We start from the raw sequence: 11,436 nt of genomic DNA on the forward strand, positions 1-11,436 counted from the left end.
GCGCGTCGCTCAGAGAGCAGAAAAGGCTAGGCTGCGGGGCAGGAAGGTGCACGACACGCAGTGACTATGTCCAATCCTAACCCCCACGCCGCAGCTGGGTCGCGGAAGAGTGGGAGCATTGCACCAAAACCTGCGGAAGTACCGGCTACCAGCTCCGCACCGTGCGCTGCCTGCAGCCGCTGCGCGACGGCACCAACCGCTCTGTGCACAGCAAGTACTGCGCGGGCGACAGGCCCGAGAACCGCCGGCCCTGCAACAGAGCGCCCTGCCCCTCCCAGTGGAAGACGGGGCCCTGGAATGAGGTGGGCGTGGGAAACCCGTGGGCGCGCGCGCGTGTGTGTGTGTGTGTGTGTGCGTGTGTGTGTGTGTGTGTGTAAGCACGTGCAGCGGATTTTCGCTTGGCTCAAGTATCACATAGACATCATGCAAGGTGAGAAACTGCCACCTGTTTTGTCATCATGGAGCACCTAGAGGTGCTAGGAAAAACTATTTTTTTTAATTTTTTTCTTACATTTTATTTACTTTTGAGAGAGAGAGAGAGAGAGAGCGAGAGAGCGCGCGCGCGCGCGCACAAGTGGGGGAGGGGCAGAGAGAGGGAGACACAGAATCTGAAGCAGGCTCCGCGCTCCGAGCTGTCAGCACAGAGACCGATGTGTGGCTGGGACCCAGAACTCTGAGATCATGACCTGAGCCCAAGTCAGTTGCCTAACCGCCTGGGCCACCCAGGCGCCCCCAGGAAAAATTATTTTAAAACAAATGCTTGCATTGAAGATGAGTTGGTAGGGGCAAACCGTGGTTGGATGTTTTGTGACATAGAAGTCTATGGGCGACTGGTCTTCTGTTTAATATCTTTGTTGACTTCACCATTCCTAGGAATAAATTCCAGACCCCTGAGAGTGAATGCAGGGCCCTGCCCCACATGGCACCATGCTGACTCTCTCCCCCCACTCCCCTGACCACCTCCTCCTCCTCTTCCTTCTCCTCCTCCTCCCTCCTCCCTCCTCCCTTATTCCTTCTTCCTTTCTTCTTCCTTCATTTTCTTTCTTCTTCCTCTTCTTATTCTCCTCCCTATCCCCCTCCTCCTTCCCCTACCTCTCCTTCTCCCCCACCCCCTCCTCCTCTTCCCCTCCTCCTCCTTCTTCTCCTTCTTCTCTCCCTCCTTCCTCTTTTCCTCCTTCTCCCCCTCCTTCTTCCCCTTCTTCCTCTCCTCCTCCTTCTCCTTCTTCTCCTCTCCCTCTTCCTCCTTCTCCTTCTCTTCCTCCTCCTCCCTTCTCCTTCTCCCCCCTCCCCCTCATCCCCCTCCTCCCCCTCCTTCCTCTTCTCCTCCTTCTCCCCCTTCTTTCCCTTCTTCTTCTCCTTCTCCTCCTTCTCCTCTCTCTCCTCCCCCTCTCCCTTCTCCTCCCCCTTCTTCTCCTTCTCCCCCTTCCCCTCATCCCCCTCCTCCCCTTCCACCTCTTTTTTCTTTCCCCTCCTCCTCCTTCTCCTCATCCTCTTTCTCTCCTCCCCCTCCTCCTCCCCTCCTCCCTCTTCTTCTCCCCCTTCTTCTCCTCTGTCTTCTCCCTCCTTCCTCTCCTCCCCCTCCTTCCTCTCCTCCTCCTTCTCCTCCTTCTCCTCCCCCTCCTTCTCCCCTCTCCCCCTCATCCCCCTCCTCCTCTTCCGCCTCTTCTTTCTTTCCCCTCCTCCTTCTTCTCCTTCTTCTTCTCCTTCTCCTCATCCTCTTTCTCTCCTCCTCTCCCTCCTCCTTCACCTCCTCCTCCTTCTCCCCTCCCCCTCCTCCTCCTCTCCCTTCTCCTTCACCTCCTCCTTCTCCTCATCCTCTTTCTCTCCTCCTCCTCCTCCCCCTCCAGTCAGAGCTCCGCCTTCTTCAGGCGTAGCTGATATAACATTACACCAGTTTCAGGTGTACAATGTAATGATTCAGCCTTTGTGTATATCTTATAAAATGTTCACCACAATAAATCCCATGCTAGCTCTTCTTACTCTGTTGTTCTTTATTCCAACTCTGTATTCTCAAAGTTTCTTACTATTCCAAGAAGACCATGCCCATTCGACCCTCCTACCTTTTCGCTGCTGGCCCTTCCCCCTCCTCCTGTCTGACTGCCTCCTCCTCACCCACTACGGCTCATCTCCAGGGTCCAAAATACCACCTTCCAGGGCTGCCTTTCCCACAGTCCGTCCTCTACATTCCAAACCCAAAGAAGCCTTCCTCTCACAGGTGGATCCTGACAGAATACTGTCACTTGGAGTCTGCTTACCATTTCTCAACAGCAATGTGCGCAGGCTGGTACATGATGAAGTCAGGCTATAAACCTATGATTATCTGTCTCCAAAATGAAATAGATCTTCAGAGCTGTGCAAGCATGTGTTTGTGTGTGTGTGTGTGTGTGTGTGTGTGTGTGTGTGTGTGTGCATGCGCATGGAGAAAGGGAGAAAGATGGTCTCGGTGGAACAAACGTCTATAATTCCAGCCTTTGTTTCTATAGTGTTCAGTAACATGCGGTGAAGGAACAGAGGTGAGGCAGGTCCTCTGCAGGGCTGGAGACCACTGCGCAGGGGAGAAGCCCCAGTCCTCCAGAGCTTGTCAGCTGCCTCCCTGTCACGGTAGGTGTGACACTGACTGGTTTCACTGCACTGACCATGGTCTTTAAGCCTCAAAAAAACACGAATTTCAGGACAATCTCTGGAATTCCTGTTTGCTTATCAAAAAATAATCTAAGGAAAACCCCTCTTGAGACATGAGCCGAATAGTGTTTTTCCAGATGAGAGTTTGAGCTATATCATAACCACTGCAGCCTTCGTGGTTCCTTTCAGGTGCTAATGCTGGGGTGAGGGCATGATGTCTGTCTGAAGCTGCTGCTGATTTGTCTTTCTAGTAGGAGAATCAACTTACTTTCTCTCTGTGATTGTCTTTACAATTTCACATTGTAGTAGACGACGTAGTATGGCAGAGGTTTTGAAATACATTACTGTAGTTGTTCAGTTTAGGCATGTGGGTAATAAACATCCTTCACAAAGCCGTGTCTGTCACCTGTCCCTCCATATGGGTGCGCTTCAGCTAGGGCATTGCGGAATAGGCACCTTGCACGCATGCAGACGTCTGCCCAGCCTGCCTCCTTGCTGTATTGCAAAAGCAGAGCGCACTTTATTTTCAACTACGTATCAGTGTGCTACGGTAAAACAAAATATATGTTGGATGGTTTCAGTTTCTACCACTCTGTCTCCTTCTTCCTCCTTTTGGGTGGTTTTCTTTCTTTACATCCATCTCTGTCCTCTGTCTCATTTTGTATCGCCATTTGCTGGCTTCTGTCTCTCATTTTCTGTGTTGGTCTGCTCTTGCTTCCTGTCTCTCTGACTTACTGTCATTTGCAGCCCATAGGTTGCTCACTTTCTCTGTGTCTGTCACATACCCTTTTCAGCCTTGTTCTTCTCTCTCTCCCTGCCTCCACCTCTTCTCTCTTTCCCTCTCTTCTGTCTCCTCATCTCTTCCTGTCTCCTTTTCCCATATTCCTTCTTTCTCTCCCTAACATCTCCCTCCAGGCTTTTTCTAGCTCATGTGTCTGTGTCTCTCTTTCCCCCCCATCTTTCTCGTTCTCAGGTTGCTCTTCCCTTTCTCCCCCTCCCTGTTCCTCTGCCTTCCTCTCCTACTCTGTGTCTGTATCTCTCTCTTCATCTCCCCCACCCCCTGTCTCTGTCTCTTCTCTTCCTCACCTTCTTTCTTTCTCCCAGCCTGTGTCTCTGTTCCTCTGTGGTGTCTGGCTCTCTTTCTTCTTGTACCTTCCACTGCCCAGCCTGTTTCTTTCTCTCTTTCTCTCCCCCTGCCCCCCGCCCCACCGCCACCTCATACATCCTCCCTATTCTGTTCCTCCCTTACCCACCCCACCTCCCCTATCACAAGCTTCCTCTTAAATGCCATTCTTCTAAATCTGTACCTCATGACATCTGTGGACGTTACTGTCACACTGCTGAGACTTGGGACTCAAAAAGTTGCCTATTTGTTGGTCTACACTATAGGAAGCCCTTAATACCGACCTCTGTTGAATGGTACTTTCTTTTTTTCAAGAAAATTGTCAAGGCACTGTTGTATCAAATGTCTTACCTTTTTTTGAGGAAATTTCACATCAAGTCCTTTAAACCTTACAAATTATTTCACTATAAATTTTTATTTGAAATGCATGGGAGCAAGAATAAGTATGACCATGAGAGGGAGACAAAGGACTTATGTATTTCATCATTTTTCTCTGGAAAAGTATATTTAAAAATTCAAAACACAAGCCAAAGCCAAAAGAACAAACTTTACCCAGTTAGAAACTGTGAAGTTCACTGTTGCCATAATATTTTATTCTTATGTATTACTGCCAGGAGGCTGGCTAAAAACTTTCTGAATAAACTTTATTACCTTAATAGCTGATAGAGCTATGTATTTCTGTAAATATGCCCAATTGTCAGAGAGCTGCTTGGTTCTCTTCCTTTAGCTAAAAGGAATCCTTTTTAATTGTACAACAGAGGTGCGAATGAGATGGTCTAACTGTGTTAGGGATTCCACATTCTTGTAGCTGTTCTCTTGCTCTGAAATCCAGGCCCAACAGCCAATTCTACAAGGTCGAAAAGGCCACACATTTCTGTCACACATTTCAAGTAAGCAATACTTCCCTTCAGTCTCAAACTGCAACTAAAATCAAATGGCCTTTTGAGACTATGTGTAAAATGCTTTTCCTTCTTATAATAACTTCTTACAATGATCTGGCCACAGGACAAAACAGCTAAAAAGCTTCCTTAATTTAAGTGATTGATTTTGTCATATGAATCCTTTTCCTAAGCCCCACTTATATGTACTATTTCATTGTTGCTGTTAAGCCCTTCCCATGTGTCCGGAGGCAAATTATGATAAAATGAATGTATTCTTTTGCTCTTATTTGTTTTTTTCTCAGACTGTCTCTCCCTTTTCCTTCTCTATGCAGAAGCATGTTCTGGCCCTAATTAGACCCAGGTTGTGAAGCATTCGGTGCAGTGCTGAGGTGCTCACACAGAGAGGGGAGACCCACACGTGGACTCAGAATAGGTCACGCTTTGAGCTGGGCCACAGATGGGGGTGAGGGGGGTGAAGGGAGGCGCAAGGGGGTGAAGGGTCAGAGGGAGAAGAGAATACAAAGTCAAATAAAGTCCTCTTATCTCAGGACCTAGAGCCTTAAACATATGGAACAAGAAATTAATCTTATTTTAAGATATAGGCGTAGAAAAGGTAATTCAGAAGTAATAAGGGTATTTGAGGTGAAACCCGTTAATATGACTCACAGGCGTTCACAACATAATTAGATGATTACCTTAGCTAACATCAAATATTTAGACACGTCATACCATCTAATAGATCTGTAATGTCAGGCAAATTACAGGTCATTCCACAATTTGGAATATGGTATTATAACTCTAATAGGTAATTTTATAATTAATTTTATAATTTGTAATCAGTAATAGGTATAGGTGGTAATTTTAGCTGTTTATTGCTCTTGCCAACTGTCTTTTCTTCCCCAAACTTTAGGAAAAAAGGTTCTTTATTTCTTTAGCAATTTATATGGCAGGTTCCTTACCTAGCCATAGGGCATTACTCAGTAACACACTGTAATTTTAAGTGATTATAGTACATAAATGCCACAATTTAGAATTCTTTGTGTTTATGATTTGGACATACGATCAGTATTTCGGAGTTGCACCGAGTTCTTGGGCTCTGCATAAGATATGCCCTAAAATGGCTGAAAATAAGTACAAACTAATGTGTCCATGAGCTCAATGTTTGGAATTTTTTGGAATCTAATTCTTATAATTTATAATAAAAAAAATTGAAAAATAATAAAAATAGTCCACACACATCTGTATTGTTTTATGAGTGTTACTTTAGTAAGGTACATAAAGTGTTATCAATTCAATGAAATTAAATTTTAAAACCATGAATTTTTCAAACGAATGTTGGTATACTTTACCCAAAGTTATGCTTTCAAATAACAAATAGCCTAAGAATATTCAGTAGTGAAAATGAAACCATTGCATTGACTCTGGATATTATTTGATTCTTTCAGTAATACATTTTTAAGATTTAATTTGTTCCAACAGGTCTTTAGAATTTATTATGATTTTAAATTTAGATTTAATGTAGAAGCTACTCTATTAGAAAGCCAGAAAGACCGTAAAATTAAAACACACACACACACACACACACACACACACACACACACACACAAAACAGGGAGCATCTATACGGCTCAGTTGGTTGGGCATCCAACTTTGACTCAGGTCATGATCTCATAGTCTGTGGGTTCGAGCCCCGCGTCAGGCCCTGTGCTGACAGCTCTCAGAGCCTGGAGCCTGCTTCAGATTCTGTGTCTTCCTCTCTCTCTGCACCTCTCCCCCCGCCCTCCATATTCTCTCTCTGTCTCTCTCTGTCTCTTTCAAAAATAAACATTAAAAAAAAAAGGTACTGAGCAAAAAGAAAAAAAAAAGATGTCTCCTTTATATCCTACAAATATTTGTGCCAAAATGAATCCTATTTTCTCATTCTAAAATGAGATATGTGTTCCTACTAGGAAGAGAAAGTACCTTCAATCTTCAGACTCTTGAAAGAGATATTAAAATGGTGGTCAACCCAAGTGCTCTGCACATAAAGAACTACGTCAGTGAATTTCTCCAAATGTTCATATTTTTTTATTGAGGTATAACTGACATATAACTTTATGTTAGTTTCAGATGCAATATAATGATTTGATATCTTTATACATTGTGAAATGCTTACAACCATAAGTCTGGTTAATATCTGTCATAATATATAGTTACAAAATTATTTTTTCTTGCAATGAGAATGTCAAAGATCTACCTTTGGCAGTTTTTAAATATGCAATACAATATTATGAACTTTAGTCATTTGGACATTTATTTTATGACTAAAAATTTCTACCTTTTGACCCCCTTCACCCGTTTCACCTACTCCCCAGCGCCTGCCTCTGGAAACCACCATTCTGTTATCTGTATCAATGAGGTTTTATTTTTCGATTCCTCACACAAGTGAGATCATGCAGTATTTGTCTTCCTCTGAGTTGTTTCATTCAGCATAATGCCTTGAAGGTCCATCCATGTTGTAAATGGCAAGATTTCATTCTTTTTTATAACTGAGTGATACTCCATTGCAATATATATACCACAATTTCTGTATCCATTCATCCATCCATCACTGGACATTTATTTCCATGTCTTGGCTATTGTAAATAATGGCGCAGTAAACATGGGGTGCATATGTCTTTTAGAATTGGTGTTATCATTTTCTTCAGATAAATACCCCTTCTCGGAATTATTGGATCATATGGTTGTTATATTTTTAATTAAAAAAATTTTTTTTTAACATTTATATATTATTGAGAGACAGAGACACAGAGCATGAGCAGGGGAGGGGCCGAGAGATGGAGAGACACAGAATCTGAAGCAGGTTCCAGGGTCTGAGCTGTCAGCACAGAGCCCGACGCGGGGCTGGAACCCACGAACCGCGAGATCATGACCTGAGCCGAAGTCGGACGCTTAACCAACTGAGCCACCCAGGCACCCCTATTTTTAATTTTTTAAGGAGTCTCCACATTGTTGTCTGTAGTAGATCCACCAATTTACATTCCCACCACTAACCTTCGTATTTTTTTTAACTTTTATTTTTATTTTTTATTTTTGAGACAGAGACAGAGCATGAACAGGGGAGGGGCAGAGAGAGAGGGAGACACAGAATCTGAAACGGGCTCCAGGCTCAGAGCTGTCAGCACAGAGCCCGACGCGGGGCTCGAACTCACAGATTGTGAGATCATGACCTGAGCCAAAGTTGGACGTTCAGCCGACTGAGCCACCCAGGCGCCCCATAACCTTCGGATTTTTAATGAAAGGCTTGTTTAGATAACTCCCATTAATGTTAGATTTTACTTAAAATTTTTTATATTCATAAACAATTTTAATTCTTCCCCTTTATTTTATGTTTAGATGTATGTGTTATTTTGTCTTTTAATTTTTACAGATGAGCCATGTTTGGGAGACAAGTCCATCTTCTGTCAAATGGAGGTGCTGGCACGATACTGCTCCATACCAGGTTATAACAAGTTATGTTGTGAATCATGTAGCAAGCGCAGTAGCACCCTGCCACCACCATACCTTCCAGAAGCTGCTGAAACTTATGATGATGCTATCTTTAACCCTAGTGACCTCCCTGGATCTCTAGCAGTGCCTACATCTTTGGTTCCTTACCATTCAGAGCCCCCTGCTGAGAAGAAATCTTTGAGTAGGATTTCTTCAGTGGGAGGTCCAAATGCAGTCACTGCTTCCAGGCCAAACAGTAAACCTGATGGTGCTAACTTACCCCAGAGGAGAGCTCAGCAAGTAGGAAGCAAGACTCTGAGACTGGCCTCCCCACCCGCCAAGAGTGGCCACCTCAACTCATCTTCAGAAATGGCTGCCGCCCACTTCCTTGCAGTCAGTGATTCAATAGGTGCTTCTTCTCAGGCAAGAACCTCAAAGAAAGATGAAAAAATTATTGACAAGAGACGTCCCATAAGATCACCCACTTTGGAAAGATGAGAAAGTGAACCTCAACGGCTAGCCATCAGAGGAAAACCCGGACAAGCTCTCTCTCCCCGTGGTGCATACTTGTTTCAAGTGTAAATCTCCGTAAATTGTCAACTCATTTTATCTGTACGTGGAGGAACAAAAAGTGCTGGTTCACTTTCTAGTTGCTTTCATCCTCCTTTTGTTCTGCACTGACTCATTTACCAGAATTCATTGGAAGAAAGCGCCAAAGATTATTAATAGAAGGAAAGTAAGTTGCTAAGTGTGTTGGTCACTCTCTAAAGCAGCAAGCGGACTGGAACCAATTATGTATATCAGCTGATTTTTTTTATTTTTAAAAAGTTACACTAAAAACAAAAAAAGAGGTGCCAACAGTTTACACTTTAACAAAATATTTTGGAAATGGAGCAAAGAATTCTTAGACTTGTATTCCTATTTATCTATATTAGAAGTATTGTATGAGCGAATTTGCAGCTGTCATGTAAATACTGTATATTGCAGAAATCAGTATTATTTTAAGAGATGTGTTCTCAAATGATTGTTTACTATATTACATTTCTGGATGCTCTAGATGCCTGTTGTTGAGTATTGCCTTATTTGACATTCTATGGGTTGATTTTCAAGGCAGAATATTATGAACAAGAAGAATTGTAGCTGCTGACAACACAAAGGGTGTTGTTGTGTGGTTTTGTTTAATCAACAATGCGATACGTACATCACAGAAAAAGAAAAATCAGATGTGCTGCAGATGTACAGATTTCCGCTTACCTATTACCTTCCAGCCTTTACATAAAAAGGGGTAGGATTGGTGTCTTAGTATACTTGTGGTCACAGGGAACAGAGACTAGTAAGTTAGCCTGTGCAAGACAAAATTAAAATCCTACTACCGGGACCCCAATAGGCACCGCTGAAGTGTCCTGTGTTCTTGTGTTGTTTTTTCTTTTCCCTTTGTTGACATATACAAACGGTTATACTCAATGTACTGTAATAACAACAAAGGGAAAATGTGTTGAGATCATTTGTTTGTATGTTGGTAGCCGAGAAAAGCATCAACGAACTACAGTTGATACCCAAGTATAGTAGGACTCTGGGGCTTTGGAAGAAGATTCAAGAAAGTATTTGTCAATGGTTGCAATATTTATTTTCTGCATGGTTCATATCCAAATGTTCACAACCACAATGCATCTGACTGCAATAATGTGCTAGTAATTTATGTCAGTGGTCACCTTGCTCGCAGTGAAGCCAGAAATGCTCTCTCCAGGGAGTAGATGTAAAGTACTTGTAAATAGAATTCAGAACTGAAGATATTTATTAAAAGGTGATTTTTTTCTTGATAGTATTTTTATGTACTAAATATTTACGCTAGTATCAATGACATATTTTAGTAAACTAGAGAGACGTCATTAGAGATGCACATTTTGAGCATGGAAGAGAAATTTAAGCAAATACAGCAGCCAAATGAAAGAGCTAAAATTAAATTCAATTTTATGCACACTTTTTGCATTTTGAAAGTAGTTGATACAGAGTTAGTGACTTATTCTCGTTCAATGACACATAAAATAGTATGGACTCAGATAGCTGTTTAATGAAATGATGAATTAGAAACACTTTTTTTTTTACGTATATGAAAGAGATAAATACTTAGAAGAAAAAAGAAAGTGTTGTGAGCATAATGTTTTTGAGGTCAGTTCCTGAACTGTCTAAAAATGTATTATGCGAACGAACTCCAGTGATGTTAACCTCTCCAAGCACAGAATGTACAGGGACCTTCGCGTGTTAACCATGGGAAACTCACAGCTTCTCCTACTGACTCCGTACCTCTGAAGAATCGCCTGCTACTTCATGTAAGACTTTTCAAGTTGAACTGAACGAGGTGAATTCCAGATAGCAAAACAATCTCTGAACCTCAAGCGGAAGTCATTTTTTTTCCCCTAAAAGCTTCCCAGGAATGAAATTCTCTCTAGTTTGCTTGCATATGTATGCATCTGGTCCACAGGAGAATACAGAGCAAGATCGTCACACGCATACAACCTCCCACAAAGTTGTACATATTTGTTATACTTCTGGTCTCTGAGCTTCCTTTTCTACTAAGCTAAAAATTCCTTCGGATCAAAGTGTAAACTACTGATGCTGTTTGTTGTATTGGGAGCACGTAGCAATAAAAATGGTAACAAAACATAGACCTGGCTCTATCTAGGTTTCATCATTACATTCATCACTGGGTAACGGAAACTTCTTTTCCTCCTGCAAAGTGAAATGGCATCAAATGCATTAGCTCCTCGGACTTTCTTTATAGAGGCTCAAATAAAATGACAGTGTCTCCTACCCTCACACCAGGATGTATCATAATATGTTTTTAATTAAAAAAAAAAGAGAGAGAGAGACTATGAGTGGTCGCTTTTTGCTGAAAGCCATCCCACAGAACTATGAAGAGGAAGAGAGAAAAGGGCAATAAGGCTAGGATGTGTGAGAAGGAAAAGAGGGACTTCTGTTTTTAAATGCGCAATCCCAGAGTGGTTTTTAAAGAAAAGCTGCCCACCAGCTTTGAACCTTATTATCTGAGGATTGCTGGGAATATATGACACCTGACTCAGGAGTGTGGGCAGGAATGAGACATCGTGCCTGGGGCGGGGCAGGGCGGGGCGGGGTGGAGAGAGGGCGCTATATTGCCATGGTTACCAGTTTACACTGCAAAAGCAGACCAACTGGAGTTTGAACTGCACCTGTATCTTTATCCTGAGTGATCCTGGGTAACTAGACTAAATGTCAGTTTCCTCATCTGTAAAATGGGAGGCAGAACTGTCAAACACCATTGCATAATTGCTGTGAGAAATGAGAAAGTAAAGTTGTTAGCAC

At 42.8% G+C, this 11,436-nt stretch overlaps 1 protein-coding gene across 1 annotated transcript in view; it reads left to right on the plus strand.

Moving 5' to 3' along the window:
- Positions 1-10,760, plus strand: part of LOC125164680 (A disintegrin and metalloproteinase with thrombospondin motifs 3) — a 215,560-nt gene extending 204,800 nt beyond the window's left edge. Inside the window, exons 18-20 of the mRNA XM_047857529.1 lie at positions 95-302; positions 2,484-2,601; positions 8,036-10,760. Coding sequence (XP_047713485.1) covers positions 95-302; positions 2,484-2,601; positions 8,036-8,592 — 883 coding nt within the window. The 3' untranslated portion in view covers positions 8,593-10,760. The remainder of the gene's footprint in view (positions 1-94; positions 303-2,483; positions 2,602-8,035) is intronic.
- Positions 10,761-11,436: the final 676 nt, after the last annotated feature.

Source organism: Prionailurus viverrinus, chromosome B1, assembly GCF_022837055.1.
Source record: "Prionailurus viverrinus isolate Anna chromosome B1, UM_Priviv_1.0, whole genome shotgun sequence".
Taxonomy (NCBI): Eukaryota; Metazoa; Chordata; class Mammalia; order Carnivora; family Felidae; genus Prionailurus; species Prionailurus viverrinus.